We start from the raw sequence: 22487 nt of genomic DNA on the forward strand, positions 1-22487 counted from the left end.
CAAGATTCATGTAGCGTGACAACATACCATAAGTATTGTTTTCCTTTCCAGCAAACTACTTTATTGTAAGTATGTTCTTATTCGAGTGATTTCTTATGGTTCTCTGCAGGTTCCTTTAGCCATGCAGGCGGTTACACAAGAAGATCTGTTAGGGAAATTCAAGCAATGTAACGAGAATTTAGAGCAGATACTGAAGTGCTTGGAGAGATACTTGGAATCCAAAAGAGTTGTGTTTCCAAGATTTTACTTTCTGTCAAATGATGAACTTATATCCATTTTGGCTCAGGTAGTTAATGTTTTTGGGTAAGAAGTTTTTTAATTTTACAATGTATTAAAATTCTTGAAAATCAGTAGCACCAAGGAGGCAAATTGTGCTTTAACATGTATCAAAATCATGCATCAAGTGAAATCATAATTCAATGTTGACTCAACAGCGGTGGTTAAAGGGTGAGAGACAAGAAGACACTGATTATCTCCCTGAAGAATTGTAATTTTTGAATTTCTTGTAATCATATAGGTATATGAATACAATCTCATTAGAAGTAAACTCAAAATCGAGTACTTCAGAAAAATAATCAGTGTGTCCTTGTCTCTTACTCATTACCTCCGCAATTGAGTAGATACGAAGTTATGGAAACTCGTTTATTGCGTAATAAATAATTACAAAGGAGCACTAAGATTATTTAAATGAGGACATCTAAAATTGAGTTTCCATCAGGATTTATTCTACAGGACTGATTTTTTAAACCATCTTTTGTGCAGCATACTAAAACAGTGAAAGAAATGGATATCTACGAGTATTATATTTCTGCTGATTATAACACAAGTAAGGAAGTATAACGAAATATATCGTAGAGCACGTATTCCCAAAATGTGCACAGTGAGATAAGTGTTAATTGCCGCTAAATTTTAAAGAGTTAAAAGAGTAAAATTTTGCACATATAGCTCATATTAAATGATGATTCAAACACAAGAGTTTAAAAGATTAAAGTTTTTAATGTTCAGCACCTGGGAATTTGTAAGGAAAAGAATTTATAAAATTTTATGTTATTTCAGTTGTTACTTTTTTCTGTATAAACTTGCAGTCACTTTTTTTTTTTTTTTTTTTTTTTTTTTTTTTTTTTTTTTTTTTTTTTAATGTTCATACGTACATTTGTTTGATTTCAGACTCGAGATCCATTTGCAGTCCAAGTGCATCTAAGAAAATGTTTTGATGCTATAGATAAGCTTGAATTTGATGTAATGACTCCAAAGGACGAACTACCACCAGGAGCTAAGGTGCAATATACTAATGACATCCTTGCTATGTTGTCACCTGAAGGAGAAAGAGTAGAGCTGGGCAAAGTACGTATATCATTAGCACCTATTATACATTGAGTATCTTTTTAATTTTATAATTGGTACAAAATATACAGGGTGGTAGGTAACTCCACCGACAAACTTTGGGAGGTGATTCCTTATATGAAATGAAAGAAAAAAGTTCTTGTAAACATAGGTCGAAAAACATCTCATTTCAGAGTTATGAACCGCCGAAAATTTGAAAAATCATGTTTCGAAACGCCCTGCCTTAGAAACTATAGTACCTATAACAAGCGGTTTAAGAAATTACACAGGAACTAGTATGCGAACTATTTAAATATCCATGTTTTACCATCCTCCGTTTTAGCATCCTCCATTATCGGCGAAACGAACTGTAAAAAGGAAATTGAGGTATAGAGATACTCCTTTAAGCAATAATAATGCGTTCGTTTCGCCGATAATGGAGGATGCTAAAACATGGATATTTAAATAGTTCGCATACTAGTTCCTTTGTAATTCCTTAAACCGCTTGGGATCGGTCCTGTAGTTTCTAAGGCAGAGCGTTTCGAAACGTGAATTTTCGAATTTTCGGCGGTTCATAATTCTGAAAGAAGACGTTTTTCGTCCCGTGTTTATTAGAACGTTTTTCTTTCATTTCATATAAGGAATCACCTCCCAAAGATTGTCGATGGAGTTACCAAACGTTCCATCCGTGTTGCATTATATCCGTGTTGCATTTGTGGATATAATTTTCCTGACACATTTAGAAACTTTTGGGAGATATTATTGACAAACCTGAACATCTGTCGTTTATTGAACTATTATAGATAAGGATTGGGTAATTAGAATTTTTACTATCTACTTGAGAATTTTGAAATTACTATAAATGTAAGTTTCCCAGTGAAAAAAAAAAAAAAAAAAGTCCCTCATTGACTTCTTGGATCAAAAGATCCAATATATTTCAACATAAATTTTCTTGAACGCCTTATATCTGAAGAACTACATATAGTGTAGCCAAACCCAAACTATCAGTTAACTCAGTATGATGTGCTTATTCCGTAGAAAATACGAAAACTCGATATAGGGGCCGTTCACACATTTAATGGTCTCTGATCCAAAAACTAATTATTAGCCAAGATCGCAATCTTGTGATTCATTTTTGGTTTTCCTAATTTTTGTTAAGCAAATCTTTATTACAATTGTTTTGCAAAAATTTCTCTAAGTTCACACTCTAAATTTTATGGTTCTAAACCCAAGAACCGAAAGCCTGCACATCGTAATATTGTAAAGCTTGTATAGCAGATCAAACTCTTTCAACTTGCCAAATTTGATCCAGAACAGGTGAATTCGGTTGAACTCATACGATATGAAGTATCCTTGATTTTTCAGGAAAAAGTCGATGAAAGACGAGAGTAAGCTTTCCTATGTATCTGCCTATAAAAACTTATATATATGAGAAAGCTGTTACCTTAATATTGATATCAATACGTTTGGCAGTATTCTATCATTGTGAAGTTTTATCATCTGCTATCTACTACGAGTTAAATTTGCCTTTAGTGTTCGTATATTATTCAATAATTGCGGGAAACTGCTAAAAATAGACATAATTTTAATATTTGTATTATACTGCGACTGCTTTAAAACATGTTTAACCTAAACATGTTTATGGGAGAAAGAAGGAAAGTATTTGACTTAATTTGTAACAATTCTCGAATAAAAGAAATATTGTTATTAAAGATCCCAACGATGCATAAAATATACTAAACAAGAGATGTAAGCTGATACAGTTAAATTCGATATTTTAAATTATGAAAAGCACAGAAATTCGTGCTATTCTAATCCTTGAAAAATATAATAGAAACAATTCCAACATATTATTAAGAGCCTTGTAGAATTTTTAGGTACCAAGGTTATTTAAATTTTCAAAATCTTTAAAACTTAAATATCGGAGTTTTATGACTAAATGTACAAGGAGGTGAAATCTATGGAACTGCGAGGGAAACAAAGGGTATTACAATGGCAGTAGAAAATAAGAATGGGAAGGTAGCGAGAGGAGTAAAGTCTTAGAAAGATGGAAAGAATATATTGAGGAATTATATGAGAGTATGAATAGACCGTGTTGCTTAGATGTTGAAGTAGAAAATGAAATACGCAAGGATGACAAGGGATATATATATATATATATATATATATATATATATATATAAAACTGTATGCGAGATCAAGAAAACCGGGACAGATGATATACCAATCGAATTCATTAAGAATGTGGGAGACAATGACAGGAAATAACTATTTTGACTCTGTAATGAAATATATATGAAACAAGAAAGTGGCCAAAAGATTTTTTTGAAGACGATCCTGATACGTTGGCTAAGAAATAAAATCCAGATAGATGTGAGGACTATAGAACTATTAGTCTCATATCACATGCAGCAAAATATGCTTCGAACACTGAACAGGCGGTTGTGTGCAAAAATAAATGAAGACGTTGAGAAGGAATAACTCGGGTTTAGGAGAGGTAATGGCACAAAAGATGCATTGGCTTATTAAGGTTAATTGGTGAAGATTTATAGAAAAAGAGAAAGAGGTGTATATTTTATTTATTGATCTAGGAAAGGGTTTTGACCGCCTGAACTGAGAATTGCTATTAGGAGTTCTAAAAAAGTTTGGGTTGCGATGGAAAGATCGAAGATTCATAAGAAACTAATATATGAATCAACAAGTAAGTGTTAGAATAGGGGAATAAATGACAGAGTAGAGTACAATTGCAAGGGATGTTTGACAGGGATGTGTCTCGTCGACGTTATTTAATATCTATCCAGAAGAGAGAGTGTAGAAGAGCCTACATAATAAAGACGACATTTCGGTAGGAAGTAGAATGATTAGATGTATGCGATTTGCAGATGATATGGCGTTAATTGCGGAATCTGAAAAAAAAATCAATAAAATGTTAGAAAAACTTGGGTAAGAGCTGTGAAGAATATGTGATGAAAATAAATGTTAGAAAGACAAAAGACATGGTGATTCGAACGAAGCGGTCGGTGTCAAATATAGAAGTAGGAAAGGAGAAAATAGGACAAGTGATTAGTTTTCGATACTTAGTGATGATATGAAATGCGAACGTGAAATAAAAGCAAGGAGTTTTTAGGAGGAAGAAAAATCTTTATTTTGTGGTTCCTTGAATAAAGAGTTGAAAGAAGACTCATAAGATGTTTTGTGTGAAGTATTGTGCTGTATGGAGGAGAAACCTGAACATTACGCAAAAGCTATGAAAAAATAGTGAAAGCTTTCGAAATGTTGGTGAAGAGAAGAATTGAGAGGATTAGCTGGATCGACCGGAAAACGAATGAGAGGGTATTAGAAATGGTGGAGAAGAAAAGAACAATTTTAGATGTAATTCAAAAGAGAAAGAAAAACTGGTTGGGATATTAGCTGAGAAGTAATTGTATCATGAGGAACGTACTTGAGGATATGGTGGTAGGAGAGAGAGGGATGGGGTGAAGGAGGCTACAGGTAATGGATGGTATCAAAACAAAAATCGTTCGTGAAGACGAAAAGGATAGCTGAAGACCGTGGTGCATGGAAGCTTCTCAGTTGCTGCAAGTGACCTGCCACAATTATGACTGATTACTTACGAAGATGCTCTGAAAAATACTCGAGAATATTTTAATTTCTATGCGAAACGAAACAGGTAGCAAAGAATGCCCTTAATAATAAATGTTATTTGAAAAGTCAAGTAATAAAAAATAAAATAAAAGTAAAAGTAACTTTCTTGCTTATTTCTTAAATTAACTAGTACCACGCTGCAGTTTTACTGAAACATTTATTTATGGTATACGAATAAAATTATAAAAGGCGCTTCCGGAAAACTTGGTTCGAAGAAAACTGACCCTCAAGAGTAAACAACCTCTTCTGGGTATTTTCGTGAATTTCTTAAGAAAAATTACTAATGCCCTGTTGTGGGGCTTTTAATGAAATATTTATTTAATCGCTGAGTCGCTTTTGAAAAAAGATGTCGGTAAGAACATACCCCAACAAGTAAACTGCTAGTTCTGCATGTTTCCCAGAAAAGTGATTTATAGCATGTTGTAGGGTTGTTAATGAAATATTGATTTACAAAATATAAAGCAATTTGTTACAGCCATTTTCAATATTTTTTTTTTTTCACTCATCAGTAAACTGCCTTTATTTATGGGGTAGAACAAAAACAGAACTGCCCTAAACAAGCTTTTAGATTTTTTGTCTGTGCGAGTCAATCAGGTTTTTATTTTTTTTTTTATTTTTAATTTTTGAGCTAAGAGAAACTCAGTGATAAATATGGAAAGGTTAATATACTGTGTATATTCTAACTGGGCATTTCATAGTTATCTTACTGTCCTTTTAGTTTTTCTATCTACTTTTCCCTCTTCGTACTGATCAATCATTTAGCAACAGAGCTGCCTTCATATTCGGTGTTGTGTGCTAATGCTTTCACCGGTATCTGGTAAGCACATAATAATTCGTATTTATGTATTACACATGCATGGCTTAACTAATTCAATTAACGTGTTTTTTGTGGAGAAATAAATTATGTTTCAAACTTTAAATTCTTAATATTTTTTATCTTGTTTGTTGACACTGATAGAAGAACCAGAGTTCAATTTTCAGAAATTTTAATTTCAGGGATTGAAAGCTCGAGGAAATGTTGAAGAATGGTTAGGTAAAGTGGAGGAGTCTATGTTTATATCTCTAAGGAAGCTTATGAAGCAAGGTTTAGCGGAATACGAACTCGTTCCTCGAGAGAAGTGGATGTTGCAGCATGCATCTCAGGTAATACATGTACAGTTCCAACTAATTAGAATAGTTCAAAAATTAGGTAATCGTGGAAAGTGTAGCAATAATTGGCATATGAAAAAGGAAGAAAATGTAGATCTTTCTTTCTCCTTTGCTTTAACAGAGTTACCTGCATCACAGGGTTCCCACATTCTGGAAAATCAGGGAAAGTCAGATAATGTCAGGGAAGTAGGAGAAAACGAAATAAAACAAGTTAGTTCCGTAAAATTTTTAGGTGTACATATATCGGCAAATTTAAAATGGGATTATCATATATAAAAAATTGCGAATAGGTAAAGAAAAATGTGTTTCGCCGTACAAACCATTAAAAATACTATAAACCGAAATACAGCAAAAATATTATATTACTGCTCATTTGAATCTATATTAAGATATGTATTAATATTTTGGGGAAATACTGTAAAAAGTAGAGATATTTTTGTTCTTCAAAAAAGAGTTGTACGAATCCTAGCTGGTGTAGGACCCCGAGAGTCCTGTAGGAAGTATTTTAAAGAACTAGCTATACTACCTTTACCATGTTTGTATATATATTGTTTAATAGAATTTGTAAGATCCAATTTAAATGAGTACACAACAAACAGTGACGTGCATATCATAGAACAGCAATGTACGAAAAGGAAGTAAAGTATGCTGGTATTATGCTATACAATAAGTTACCAAACAAATTAAAGGTAATCAAGTCTAATGTTACATTCAAAAGAAAATTAAAAGAATACCTATTGTCACATTGCTTCTATACAATAGATGAATATAATCAATGAAATAGTCACAATGTAAATAGTAGTAACAAAGTAACAAGATAGGTCCATTTATATATGGTATAATGATGGTATGCTGTAGTATTGGTATAATGATATTTCAAATTACTGTAATGTATAAATGTATGAATTATGTTTAGCAAATGTGTCTAATATATGTACTTCTTCAATTAACCATGACGAATCCCATGTACTATCGGAAAATTATTCCCAAGTTTGTACAGAATGGAGGATAAATAAAATGAAATGAAATGAATAAAAACATGTCAGGGAAAGTCAGGGAAATCATGCATTTTGCGTAAAATATCATGGAAAGTCAGGGAACGTAAATGTGCAAGATAATTCATGAAGTGTAAATTGTTTCTTCAAAACTGTCACAGCAGAGTTTGAACCATTTTAAAGGAAAGTCTTGAGCCATTAGTTTGTTTCCTATACTGACAACTTACATCTCTCTTAAGGAATCTAATGAGTCATTTTGTCAAACAAAGCATTATGTAACTTGCTGACAGTGCAGTGAAGCTACTTGCTTTGGATTTGACTGCAAATGAAAATTTACTAGAAATAAGAAAGGTGGACATTGGTTTTAAGACAGAAGAACTACTGAAAGAACTGAAAGCATCAGATAAAGATAAACCCAACTTTCAGGCTTGATTGTGAAAACTTTTTGCTGGGCGATCGAGAAGATTGTGGAAAGGAGCCTCTGAAGTACAAACTAGTACGTGCTCTGTCAGCTTTGGTCCTCAGGCTACAAGAGAACAATCTAGAACTTGCTCAGACTAGGATGAAACGCAATCTACAAACTCTGCATGAGCGTAACAGAATGTCTGATTCTGTACCTGAGAAAGCCGAGTGTCAATTTATGTCTTTCTGTACTGAAATCCAGGAGTCTCTTGCAGTTGACTTCAGAGAATACGAAGAGAAGGTGGGCAGCATCAGGTTAGATGACTTCTTTGCAAAGATAATGTCCAAGAAACAAGAATATTCCAATTTGTGGCATGTTGTGAAAATATGTTTAATTTTATCCCACGGCAATGGCTCAGTGGAGGGCGGGTTCTTAGTCAATAAGACATTTATTGTAGAAAACCAAATGAAAGATTCTCTGGTAGCTCAGAGGCGGGTACATAATGCAATTATGTACTATGGAGGTGTGGAATCTGTTTCTATTGATCGAAGAATGCTTCGTTCAGCTCGGAGACGCTCGGAAACCTTAATCAGAAACGAATCCGAAGTTCAGAGGAAAGTAAGATTAAAGATGAAAGAAGGAAACTAAGTACTGAAGTTAAGAAATTGGAAGAAGGAAGAAACAAATGGAATTATGTTACAAACAAGAACAAGACGCTCTCGTAGAACAAATTCAAGAACTGAAGGCAAAACAAAATTCTGTTTAAAAATGTAAATGTGATTATTAACATGTCTCAGAGTTGGTAGTATTAGGACATAGTATTAGGCTTAGGAAGAGTTCGCAATATATTCTTCACTTCCTTTTTTTTTTCCAAGAAAAAACGTCTAATTTACAATGTCAAGGTATGTGTTACTGTATCATACATATATTATTATACACTTACATGTTAAATTTTGTGTAAATAACAATTACTCATATTGAACATAACAAATATGTAAATGGTAATTAAAGGTGTATGTTGGACGGCTATGTGGATGAAGGAGGCCGTTGAAAAAGTGTATGATAGAACTTACCCCATATTCCAGTTAATTTCAAAGAAAACAAGTTACGGACTTCCCGGACATACTTGTGTATACATATATATTGTACGTTTCAAAACACGAGTCTTGTCTCACACCACTACCAAACGGGCAACCCAACCCTTGTTAGCGGGGTGGTTGGTAAATGTTGCCGGATGTCCTATGTCATGAAGTAGAAGAAAAAAACAAGAAAAAAAAAAAAACAGAATAAGTGAGAAATAAAGATATATTTTATTACTTTTGGTGATTGATTTAACTTCTTCTTCTTCTTCTTCTTCTTCTTCTTCTTCTTCTTCTTCTTATTATTATTATTATTATTATTATTATTATTATTATTATTATTATTATTATTATTATTATTATTATTATTATTATTATTATTATTATTATTATTATTATTATTATTATATAGATGCATTTCATGAATTACCATAGTCTGTTACGAGTACATATTTAAATACATAGTATATAGTTTCTTACCTTTCAAAAGAAAATTCTGACTTTCTATCGCACACTTGCACCTCACTGTGTGCTGCACATTATCCCGGCGCTGTATGTAACAACCAGACTCCATTAGTTGAAAGGCTGAGACAGACGTTGATAAGGGTGCGGAGTGGTTGGGGAAGGCTTCATGTTGCAGAGTCTACTATGATGAATCAAAATACGCTTGCTCGTCGTGAAAAAATTTTTAAAAAAGACTACATGTACACGTATGCTTGGGAAATTACAGAATTGGAATGGAAACGTTCAATATTGTCAAAGTATCATAAGAAAACAGTTACCGTATGTTAATTTCAAATACGGACTAATGTATAATAAACAATGCTTGCACAGAGATGTCGGAAGTGTTTGCGTTTACAGTCGAGGTGGGGAAACCCAGTTAAACATTCAGAACCTCACTTGAAACAAAATATACGTTTCTTGGTTTACATTGCACCGATGTTAACCATTTAAAACTTGTTCCGTTTGATTCGAAATGTTATTTTATACGTTGTACTTTGGAGGCACATGGAGAGGGATCACACCGGGCGCCGCCTGGCTGCCCTATCCGCTCCTACTATTATTGTTACTACTTTTACTACTAACAACAACAATAATAATAATCATTTCAGCATTAACACATGAGTAATTAAAATGTAATACACTGTTATCGTGCTTGTTTATGAGCTATCATCATCACTCTCATCTCCTGAAGAACCTATTACTTGCACACAGACCTATATCCTTTCATCAACAATGGATTGAAAGTTTTCGTAATTTCGTTCAATGCTCTCTACATGTTCGATATAGTTTACCCAATTTTCGGGCGTCACATGAACACAGGAGTGGTTGCATTATTCTCCCCAGAGGTCGTTTGAAACGAAACTCTACCCTTCAATTCTGCCCACATCATTTCGATGGGGTTCAGGACGCAATGGTAGAGTGGTAAACGGAGCACAGTTTGTCCATATTTTGCAACCAATTCGTCGGGGTATTATCCATAACAATTACAGATAGTGTCTCAAGGCGTTTCAATAGTCTCTCTTCAAACCAATTCTCAAAGATACTTGCATTTATGCTGCCGTAGTTATCTGCTAGAATATCAGTCATTAATTTGTGAGTTATTATAAGACCATCATCAATAAAACCTAAAGCAATGTACAATAACAATAATTATTGCCAGAACTCGTTACAGCATAATTGTCTGACTCACCTGTCCAGTTCTTGATCCAACAAGAATTGCTATCAAACCACGTTTCATCGAGGTACACATCTGCATATCCCTAAGCACGAAGATTATTGATACTTCGAAGGTATCTACCACCATGCAATTATATGTGGTGATTCACTTCGATTTTTTTTTTTTTTTTTTTTTTTTTTTTTAACCGAGGATTTATATTTAAAACCCATACTTCCTAGGACGCGATAAACCATAGTGGATTGGTATGGAAATTTATATTCGGTACAGTTATCATAAGTCACATTCCTTCGGTTAGTATTTCCGTTGTGGGAAATTTGCCTTCCTTATAAAATTCTAAAACTGTTCTTTTCAAAAAATCCCAAGTAAAATCGTCAATGTTGTTGAACTGAGGCTTTTGTATTGCAATTTTCTTTTAAGTTGGTGTCGAATAATTGTTCACGTCAATTATTTCAGAAATTCTTTTTACAGTACTAATGCTGACACTAGTTGCCTGCACTAATAATTTATTTAAGTTTTTGGAACTTATGACATCACCGTTATCGATGACACTTCGTAAACAAATTTTCACATTTTTTTACTAATCACTGTTTCCTTACGCAACTTGGCTCCCCTCCCAACTATAACATTATCTTGTTTCGTCGGAGTTCTTGGCAAAGAAGGCCCGGGTCCCGCATTTTCTTTCAAATGTTGTTAGTTACGTGTGTTATTATTTAATCAAGGTCGGAAAAAGATTCAACTGAACACACTGATAAAAGAAAAAAAAAAAATGATTCATGCCAAAGAAATCTGGAGAGAAGGAAACATTTGACGACTTCTTTTCCTCATTCCAACCGAGTATCATCTGTTGTTCTCTTAGATTTATTGACTATTGACAAGAGACAGAGCCGTATGGGTATTCTCTGCATTTCCAGGAATCGAGGCTCTCTTGTTCTGAAACCATGTATATATCAGTGGGTTAAGAAACAATGATGGCGCAGGTTTTCAACCCGTTAAGTATTTTATGAATGTTTGTACAAGATCATGATTCATCCAGATAATTACTTCGGCGCGATTCTACCGTAAGTGATGAAAGATGCATTGCCAACCCTGATCCAACTAATTCCTGGAAAAATATTAAGAAGATGTGGTGAACATCTGGAGCAGAACATCGCTAAGAAAGACGACTGTTTATATCGACTATCACGTTTGAAGTACACTAAAACTTTACCCTAGAAAGCATAATTGGTTTTTAATGAGGGTACTTGTTCTTAGGACAGCCTTTTATTCAATTACGTTGTCAGAGTTATTCAATCTAGACGTATGAATACAGTTACGTTATTCTTATGTAAAGATTTGAGTTTTTTTTTTTCCGTATCATGAAATAGTTTCTCCCATCAAATCATCTGTATATGTTAATCAGCATACGTACTTCCAGCCTCTAAAGACGAAGTTTAGTTCTTTAGGCTATGCTTTCAGTTTGCATTCCATTTTCTTACTACGGTCTTTTAAAGGAACAAATTCTTCTTTAGCAAGAATAAAACTATATTTGAGTGACATGAAAAACTTCTATCTCACTTCAACCATAGGTTGGTGGACAACATGGAAATTTTAAAACGTTTCTCTCCGTTGGGAGAGCTGTTTTTTTCTTTGATAAGGCCTCTTCGTCGTAACTAAATCTAGATATTCTATCCTCGGTCTTCCTCTTTCTGGTTTTCCTTCTGCCTTTCCCTCTATCAACACGGTGATCCAATCAGAGTGCCGAATAAGATGGCCAAGCATGCTGTTTCTTCTTTTTCCTATTATCTTCACAATCTGTCGTCCTTCATTAGATTCCTTTAGTGCGTCTTCATTCCTTTTCCTTTCGGCCCATGATATGCCCAGCATTCTGCGCCAAAACCGTATTTCAAATGCTTCCAACTTGGATATTTTAGCTACATGAAGAGCATCCAGCAAATATTTCACTTCGACTAACTTACGAAATTCCTACATTTAAATCCTATTATAAATTTGAAATATTCGAAACAGCGAGTGAAATTTCGATAGACATCCAAATAATTTGATGGAACTTCGGAATATACTCTCTACCAGAATTTATTCGGTTCCCAATACATGAGGTAATACCTGCCGTTATTAATACATTCTACCAGTAATGTATCAATATTTTGTTCGAAAACTTTCCTATAGGTATTTGAAGGAAGAAAAAGAGACAATTTTTAAAGATTCTTAAGCTTCTTCAGAAAGGATTAACAATCTCATTTCATCCAGATAGTTTTGGTTTAAGTCTTGATTTTACGTTTCTAACACATCCCAAGATAACTAATTAGCAAATGTATTTATATATTTGTGATTAACAGTGACTGTATTATTTACGAGTGTGACAAATATTTCAGATTTATTTGCAAATGCATATTATGATGTTTTTAAATGTAAAAACACTTATCATTTTGAATTAAAATGATTCGTACTTCTTACAGATTTTTTGAAGTTTCAGCCACTATGCATATATGTCTTTAAGTCATATATGCATATATGTCATATAATAATGAATTCACATATTATTACACCTATTCAGTTCTTCTCCACACTTCTTTCATTTGCAAAATTCCTACATATGCTATTTTAAACTATATATTTCCTAATAATTGACACTTCGCATTGTTATTAATTCGTGATTCTATTGTTGTTTTTACTATAGTGACTAGTGTTTCTTATGTATTTTACGAAAACAAATGTACCTGAAGGATGGCATTTCTCTGTAACAATTAATCGCCAGTAGCAGAAAGCTTGAAATGTACAGATGAAAGAATAAGTAATATACGATATACGATTTCCAAAATATACAATAGTGATTTTGTGTATAAATGTCGATGCTTTCTCAGATGCAATATTTATCGTATTGGATTGCTTCTGCAAATTAGCAGCAGATTTCCAGTTGACTTGAGTTGGAGAAATGAAGCGCAATGACAGTAAAGATAACTGTTTCGCTAGTAGGTGACTTAATGAGATCAACTGCTCGATAAACCGAAGATCGGGGTTCGAATCTATGTGACTCCAGCAGTTCATCAAAGTATATATTTCCTCTTGTGTAAACCACTAAATTCAAATACATTTTCTGCTAATCGTGAGAGTGTAAGTTCAATATGTAGCAACACGATTTTTCAGTGTTATTATTTTCCTATTAATGTAAAAATGTTTTCACTGTTTATTTAGCAATAGTCAGAAATAACAAGTTTAACTTACACCTGCTTTAAAGATTTTTTTTTTTTAAGAAAAATGTTAACTTTATAATTACAGATTGTAATAACAGATTCTCAGATAATGTGGTGTCGTGACATTCAAGAAGTTTTTGATACCTCCGAAGATGTTCTTCAAGGAGTTCGGGACTTCGAGCAAAAGTGTTTTGATGTAAGTATTGATTACGTTTTCATATCTTCATGTGCGAAGTAGAGAATAAATATAATTAGTAAGTTACTAACGTTGGCAGCAATCCTTTATATTAATTCTGTGAACAAATTTTTTGCAGCGAATACTTCTTTCATTAGACTTGATTGTTGAAAAAGGTTAAATTATTTTATAAGATAAGAAGTTGTTATAGACAAGAAGGCGTTGCTTCTAAACCAAATAAAGAAATTTTTTCAAATGTTAGTACGCATATCTTATATGGAATATTCCTTCTTGCGTTCCAGGCAGAATAAATCTAGATTTCATTCAACTGTGAATCAGTTGCTACTTATGATGCGTTGAAGGTACTATCTATATACCAACTTGATAAAAAGCTTTATTTTTGAGATAGATAATTAAAAAAAATGATTTACCATTTACACCTACATGGTGTTAATGTGCTAGTTATCTCAGTGTCAATTTTTACAAGCTTTTTTGTATTGAATTCCCTGCTTTTTGATTTTATGGCATTATTTATATATATATAAATCCTCTGAATCGGTGTTTAATGCTGATATTTTTGTAATCTGTGTTATTAATCATTTCAATTTGTGTTTATAGCTAGAGTAAAATTATAGCATTATTAACTGTGTATGTATGGTCTAATAAATGTTTAGAAAATACAGGCATTGCATTTTCGTTGTCTTCAAAATCTTTAATATGTTATATTTGTTCCTTTGTCGTGACTGTACTTATCTTGGATACTCGCATATGATCTCATAAATCCACTCCGATTTTTTTTTCTGTTAAAATAATTTTTATATAAAGAGAATGGTTTTCTTTCATTGGTGAAAGGGGAATAGGAGGGTGACATGTTAAAAATCGTATGCTTAGAAAACATGTTTCTAGATCTTTGTGCAATGATTGAGAACTTTGGAATATCTAACCATTTCACAAGTAGTTTTATTTTGTTCCCTTCTCTACAAAACCTGGGAGTAAGATTAGTAACATAGTCTTAAGATTTCTTAATATCTTAAGAATGAAATTGATTTTCTTTTAAAAATGGTAAATTAACAGAAAAATATATAATTATAAGTATAAACTTTCTGTTGAATCTTAAGGTAGGCTTCGAAATCGTTGTTATAAACCAGATACAAGACAGTGCATTTTCATGAGTAATGATTTGTAACTATTTCGTAGTGGATAGTTAATTAATTTTACATTTTACGGTTTTAATACTTCTGTAATAGTGAATATGTGAAGAATGTGGAAGAGTGTAATAGTCAATAATCTGTGAAGAATATGGAAGAGTGTAATAGTGAATATTTTGTGAAGAATGTGGAAGAGTGTAATAGTAAATAATCTGTGGAGAATGTGATGTAGCGAATAGTCTGTGATGGGGCATGAGGATGGCCGGCTTTGGCATGAGTCAAGAGTTCGTGTGAGCAAGAATAAAGTTGGAGTATGCAAGTGGGCTTGTCATAAGTACTGTGAAGAATATTATTTAGTAGCATGGGGATAAAAATTAGTAAAGTACATTAGAAGTACATTAGTTTGTATGCATGTACCCGTATCCGTAAATAAAGAGTAGCTTAGTTTGGAAGTAGTTATTTTTAATAGTAAAAGTTATATCTGTATAGCAACTTCAAATGAAAACAAGCTAGATTTAAATTTCGAATCCAATAAATCGTTGACTCAGTGTGTGTATTTCTTCAAGTATTTTAACTTTATGTACCATAGGGTGTAATAAAAGTGTTATGCATTAATGAAGCTCACTTCAAAACATTTAAAGAGGTTTTGCTATATATATGATGTTCAGCAGAGACTGTGAAATTTAAATCATTATTTGACGTCCTGTCATTATGTCTTATGGAGTGAAGGAAATGGGTGATAAAATCAAGTGATATTGATGATGAAAATAAATAAATAAATAAATAAATAAATAAAGAGAGTTATGGACCTCAAGAAAACTCATGTTTTCTGCCTTTTTCTCCAACTTTCTGGAAAGAAGAAACTATCTCGTATAAATATAGTACCACGTATAAATATGCTACCACTTAAATAGTATTTTCATTTTTCCTTAAGTTTTTATATGGATATCAGAAGTGATTTCTTCGTAACATTATTTATTTTCAGAATTTAGGCGTCCTGGCAAATGTAGTCAGAGGATATTTGACAAAACTGAATAGAAAGGTAGTTGGTGCACTCATTACCATTGATGTCCACTCAAGAGATATAGTAACGGGACTGGTGCATGCACAAGTAGATTCAAGGTATGAAATCAAGAGATTAAAGCTACAGATATAATTTTATGCTTCTGCGAACTTTTCATGCGAACAATTCTGACTTTTCTCGAAATAATAATTTGTTATGGGCAACGATGATTTCAAGGGCTGGGCCGGAAGGAAAATCCCACCCGATCATACTCAATTTAGATTACTAGTATTTTGGCACTAATACTTCCATCTTTTGTGTATTGAAAGTCCCTTCCCCCTTCTCCGGGGAAAATCTTCTGAAGTGACCATTGGTTATGGGCAAAATGCGAAATTGGATAGTGTTGACATTGTCTGAAGCAGTGAAGAGTAAATCCTTTTTACGAGGGAGCCAAAGGAAAAGGAAAAATCTTTAGGCAGGCCATTGTAATAATAATAATAATAATAATAATAATAATAATAATAATAATAATAATAATAATAATAATAATAATAATAACTAGCAAACCCGCACTCCCCTCCCCTACGTTGCATCATCAAAGTTAAATGATAAAAATTATCCCAGGAACGAATGTCATGTATGTTGAAAATTTGATCGAGATCAGTTAAATGATAAAAATTATCCCACGAGATCGGTTGGGTGGTTCAGTAGTTAAGTTCTATATATTTTTATGTATTAATCTCCCCTTCCCCTCCCTCTCTCCTAGATTCTACCGTCAAAGTGAAAATATTGAAAAAACTTTCCAGGCTCGAACGTTATCTATGTTGAAAATTTGATCGAGATCGTTTGGGTGGTTCAGTAGTTAAGTTCTATATATTTTTATGTATTAATCTCCCCTTCCCCTCCCTCTCTCCTAGATTCTACCGTCAAAGTGAAAATATTGAAAAAACTTTCCAGGCTCGAACGTCATCTATGTTGAAAATTTGATCGAGATCGGTCAGGTGGTTCAAGAGTTATTAAGTTTTATTTATTTTATATATCTCTCCCCTCTCTTCCTCCTACTCTAAGTTCTACCATCAAAGGGTTATGATGATAAAAAACACCACAGGTCCGAACCTCATCTATGTTGATTATTCGGTTCGGTGTTTTAAGCGTGATGAAGTCACAAAGACAGTCACTTTTATTTATTTATTTATTTATTGTACATATATGTCCCCCTTCCCCTTCCCTACATTATGCCGTCAAGGTAAAATGATGAAAACATTCCATGATGAAAACATGATAAAAACAAAGTTTTATTCATTTTCATATATTTCTCCTCCTCCCCTCCCCTCCCCTAAGTTCTACCATCAAAGTAAAATAATAAAAATCTTCCCAGGTTCGAACTTCATCTATGTTCAAAAATTGATTGAGATCAATCGGGTGGTTCAAGAGTTATTAACTTACGAACATGGCCACTTTTATTTTTATATTGAAAAAAAAAATGAAATGAAATCTTTGAGTTTTACGTCCCACGGTTATGCCGGTTAGGCTAAAGGAGACGGTGATGATGAGAGATAAATGAAATGGTGGAATGAAGAAAGTGGGAGGAAACGGGAGAACCCCGAGAAAACCCCCACACACGGTGTTTGTCCACCACAAAGTTCACTTGGCGGGAGCAGGGTTTGAACCCGGGACCCCAAGCACCAGAGGTGAACGCTCTACCACTGAGCCACCGCGGCCCCCTATTTATATATATATATATATATATATATATATATATATATATATATATATATATATATATATATATATATATATATATATATATATATATATATATATATATATATATATATATATATATATATATAATTGTATGTATTCCCGAAAGAGAGAACATTATGCATTTTGTTAAATCCCGTCCGACCCATTTCTAGGGCCGAAAAAGGACAATATGTTTGGGTAAAAAGAGACGTCTGGTAATCATATGGTTTTTATTCGTCAAGTTAGGAGCCATGTCGCGGGTTGGATAAATACGTCTGGTCCGCGGCCGTAGTTTACCCATCACTGGTCTAAAATAATTTACATTGGTAGATAATATCAAGAGAAAATCGTTTCTACAAAACGTTTTGAATCTTATTTGCGTAATGTCAAAACTACATGTTACCCAATAATAAGCACGGTATTACGGGATTCATTGCATTATAGAAATGGATGGATTTTTCCAATGATCTCTGGATTATCTGAGTCCATTGAATCTCAGTCCTAAGTAGTTCGGATACTCGTGGTTTTACTTTAATAAGAATATATTTCATTGTTAGTATGTAATGTGCTCTTTCTTTAAATAAATAAATTAATTAATTAAAAAACAGCAATAATTAGACTGATTGGCGATTGAAGCATCGTACAGAAGCCAATAAAAAGGAAGTAAGACATTAAGACATTTTACTTTGCAGTAGTTAGGCAAATAAACAGATAAAACTTACTAAGAATAGGAAGAGATTCTTAAATGTTAATGATAAATTCTCGAGTTTTATTAACACATTGACTGCTACAGCAAAATCGGGGAGTACGTTCGTGGCTAAGCGGTTAGCGTACGCACCTTTGGTATGGGAGGCCTGGATTTAATTCCCGGAGGGAGTTCATGTGTTTCGGATTCCATGTTAATCAGCATGTCCCGTCTCATATAGCCTCGCTGCTGAAAGTGACGTTAAACTCAAAATCAACTAGACTCAATCAACTCAAGCGAAATCGGGTGAAATGCATCGTCAGACCATTTTTTATTGGAGGAAAATATGTATCAAAATGATGAAATAATTTGAGGGAAATAACTTTCAGAAGCCGAAACCAAGACCGTAAAATATATTTCACCATTTAAACCTATGTGCTTGTGCATCACCGGTGATTCACACGGTTGCAAATACAAAATTGCAAAGCCTGTGAATTACATATGATACACATGACTCCGGGAAGTAAGGCCGCTGGTAATCATCGGTGATACACATGACAGTCAACACGTTAAAAGGAAAATAAGTTATATTGAATGTTAAACCCTCTATGTTATTTTCTGATGTAAAGAAAATTGAGGCAGGATACAGAGGTAGTATATTATGTATCCTATAGCATCCATTAGTAAATATTTTAAAAGTAAGTTATATCCTTGTGATTTTTATTTCATTTCATTGTAGTTCGTGTCTGCAACGTGAAGAATAATAAATAGTATTTATGTTTAACAGAGAAAAAAATGACTACATTCGATCAGATATGAAATATACTTGATATTCATACATACTTTATATTTACTGGCTACTTTGTCGTTGCATACTTGATATTTGATTAAATGTAGTCAGTATTTTCCACGTTAAATATAAATACTGTTTACTGGTTCTTCGCACTAGAGCCGAATTACAATCACATAAAATGAAAATCACAAGAATAGATATTGCTTATTTTCCTTGTAATAAAATTAGAGGTTTTATCAGTAACATTTAAGAATTTTTACTCACTATATTTTTAACTGTCGATTTCTATATTTGCTTAACTATGCAAAGTAAAATATCTTATTTTATTTTATGGGCTTCTGTAAGATGTTTCTTTTATCGCCGTTCAATCTAATTATTGTAAACTCAACTCATGGAATATTATATGTCAGCAATAGAATTTTTATTTGTTTTCTAATCTCAGTAATTACCATGTTTTTTAAACTAAAGTTCTGTTTTCTTAAATGAAATAAGCAGCTAAAGTACATAAAATAATTCTAATGCACGTAGCATATATGATGTATATAAGATGCATCTATTACGTTGTGGCACGGTAATATTACAATACTCTTTATTTAAGTTATACTTGTAGTTGAATTTAATGAATAGTGATATAAATAACTTTCGTTGATTAAACTAAGATAAGCTCTTCATCTATATTAGGAGTTTTCTCTATAAAACATAAATTGTCAGTATAATACATGACAAAGTAATTAATTTTTCCTTCAATTTTTAAAAGTGAATGTAGAATTTGTGAATATCTAATAGTACTTTAACTTAGCTCTATGCATCACTAGACTATAAAACTCGACAAAAATGAATTTGTAATATGCTAGTTCACCATTTTCTTTCGCTAGTTTGAGTTTTGATTGGCTGAAAGTGCTGCGTTATTATTGGGAGGACGACATAGACGACTGCGTAGCGCGAATGTCTAGTGCATGGTATAGATACGGTTACGAATATCTTGGTGCCACAGACCGTCTTGTTATCACACCACTGACAGATAGGTGCTTTTTATGTCTTATGGGAGCACTTCAATTAGATCTTGGTAATTATTTAAATAAAAATTCTAGTTGTGTATGTTTTTTTTTTTTTTTAAATTTAAATATCTTGCAGTTAAAAATGATCATGAATATATAGGTCTATCAAGAATAAAGTAGTTTCACACAATATTTCATTAACTTGTGCTGCAAGATTTTTCATTCTGTTAGTTTAAAATGATTATGATAGAATTACGATGTAGGCGTGGGTGTACATGGTCCCATTCGTTGGGAATTCCTATAATACTCGGTATTGACTCAGCATCATGATGCAATTGAGAATTACTTGAATTAAAAATAGTGAACTTTGGACTAGAAACCCAGAAAATAATGGCGTTGATAATCAATACACTGACTACGCATTACTCAGTTGAATGTGCTCGTTTGGCCTGCAGTGTTCTTTGTGGGATGCGGCCCCGGCTACTTAATGTAGTGTTCTTAGGAACATTTGATAATTTTGTTAATTTCATATATATAACTAAGAAAATATGATACTGAAATATTGGGTGAAACTAAATCATTTTTATATTTTATAAACTTGGGATCCTGTTTCTCATTTGAATACTTTCTGCTTACACCTGTAAGTATAAAATATTGTAATGAGACTTGCGATAAAAGTTTCAAAGGAAAGAAGTTCTAATTTGACAGAAATTGCCCCATAGACGAGAGGTACAGGGCTTTTTGAAGTGAGGCTGCTTTGTTTTTGTAATGTCATCCGTACTCATTCATTCTCATAATTATTCGACTTCGAAACTATGCTATACATAAATGTTGGAAGTCTTATAGATTTTTTTTTTCAATCGATTCAGCCTCCCAAGAATAGGTTACATTTCTGTTAACACTCTATTCAGATCGGAAGTGGTACAAATTAGTCATTTCCGGATTCAATGTTTTTTACCATAGAATGAAAACGGTAACATAGCGAGAAGCCGGTTTTTGGAAACGATTCAGTCTCTCAAGAGAGCGTATCTTCACAAACCGTAGGACCCTACCGAAATTGGAAGTGATTCAAATTTACTATTATTTATGGTTCCAATAGATCAAAAGCGGTAAGAGATATCGAGATGCAGTTTTTTGCAATCGATTTAGGGTGTCGAAAGAACATATCATCACAATCGAAACACTATAGAAAAATCTGAAGTGGTTGAAGTTTTCTACCATTTCCGGCTTCAATACTGATTTCCGTTGTACAAAAGCGGTAAGAGATATTGAGATGTTCTTTGGAGTTGATTTAGGGTGTCAAGAGAACATATCATCTAAACCCGCAACACTCTACTAAAACCAGAAGGGGTTGAAATTTAGTACTACTTTCGGTTCCGTTATTGATTTCCGTAGAGCGAAAACGGTAAAATATGTCGAGATTCAGTTTTTTTTTTTTTTTTTTTTCAATCGATTCAGCTTCCCAAGAGTAGGTTCTATCTCGTCTCTTTTCCATCTATTCAATCCAGAAATGGGCCAGTTAATGATTTCCAATTTCAGCCTTTATCACCATAGAAGAAAAACAATCGGGAAGTTCAGAAGAAGGATAATACTAGTATAGGACAAGATCTGAAGACAATCACAATCCTAATTGCAGTGGTTTAATCTAACACGTGTAAGATAGAATAACAAACATTGGCTGGCTTTTTGAGTTGAGATGAGTTGAGTTAATATTTTGCCATTTTGTAACGCTAAGATTTTGAAGGACCCTACTAACCACGACCGAGGTTTGAATCCGGTGCTGTTGGCGGGTGCACAGATCATTATGCAACATCAATCCTTACAGAATAGGCCTTTCCTTACCACATTATCTCGCCTCCAGTAGAGATGGATTACAAGACCACACCACCGCCGTTTCTGTTTCTGTGGTTTTGAACCTGCAGCTTGTTTACTGCATAGAATTAGTTAGAGAAGTTATCTTAAATGTTTAATTAACTCCTTAATAGAATATCAATTCACTCTGGACTTCAGATTCAATGGCAAGGAAAGATAATTGTAATAGAAATTATTGTACTGAAAGTAACTGAAAAATTCTTCCAGAGTGACTTAATACTTCGTTATCTATGAAGAAACTTGAATCAGGAATATTAGGTTGTATGCTCTGACCAATAGAAAGTTTGGAAGAATGATAAGTTGCATTTCCGCTATTGTGCGATTCTGTGGTTCGTCGATTTCCTAGAGCTTTCCCACAACTTATTCAGAGATTATTTTAATTTTTTTTATATCGATATGTTCTTTTCGTGATACATTTTTCTGTTTTGATCAACATAACCAGAGAACAGCAAGGAAAGTCATTCCGTATATTTGTATATTTTTCAATTATGTTTCCCATTTACAATGTGCAATGGAAAATCTACCTTGGTCCGATTAAGATGTAACACAGTATTATCAAACTAATTCCGTGATTAACTCATAAGTATTCCAGTATTGACATTAC

General features: G+C 33.2%; 1 protein-coding gene across 1 annotated transcript in view; it reads left to right on the forward strand.

The window, feature by feature from the left end:
• The window catches only part of Dhc16F (Dynein heavy chain at 16F), a 418273-nt gene that overhangs the window by 143671 nt on the left and 252115 nt on the right, over window positions 1-22487 (forward strand). Inside the window, exons 22-27 of the mRNA XM_081735970.1 lie at window positions 110-286; window positions 1168-1344; window positions 5965-6111; window positions 13549-13659; window positions 15772-15908; window positions 19889-20079. Of these exons, the coding sequence (XP_081592096.1) occupies window positions 110-286; window positions 1168-1344; window positions 5965-6111; window positions 13549-13659; window positions 15772-15908; window positions 19889-20079 (940 nt within the window). The remainder of the gene's footprint in view (window positions 1-109; window positions 287-1167; window positions 1345-5964; window positions 6112-13548; window positions 13660-15771; window positions 15909-19888; window positions 20080-22487) is intronic.

This window comes from Thermobia domestica, chromosome 13, assembly GCF_964235325.1.
Source record: "Thermobia domestica chromosome 13, izTheDome1.hap1.1, whole genome shotgun sequence".
Classification (NCBI taxonomy): Eukaryota; Metazoa; Arthropoda; class Insecta; order Zygentoma; family Lepismatidae; genus Thermobia; species Thermobia domestica.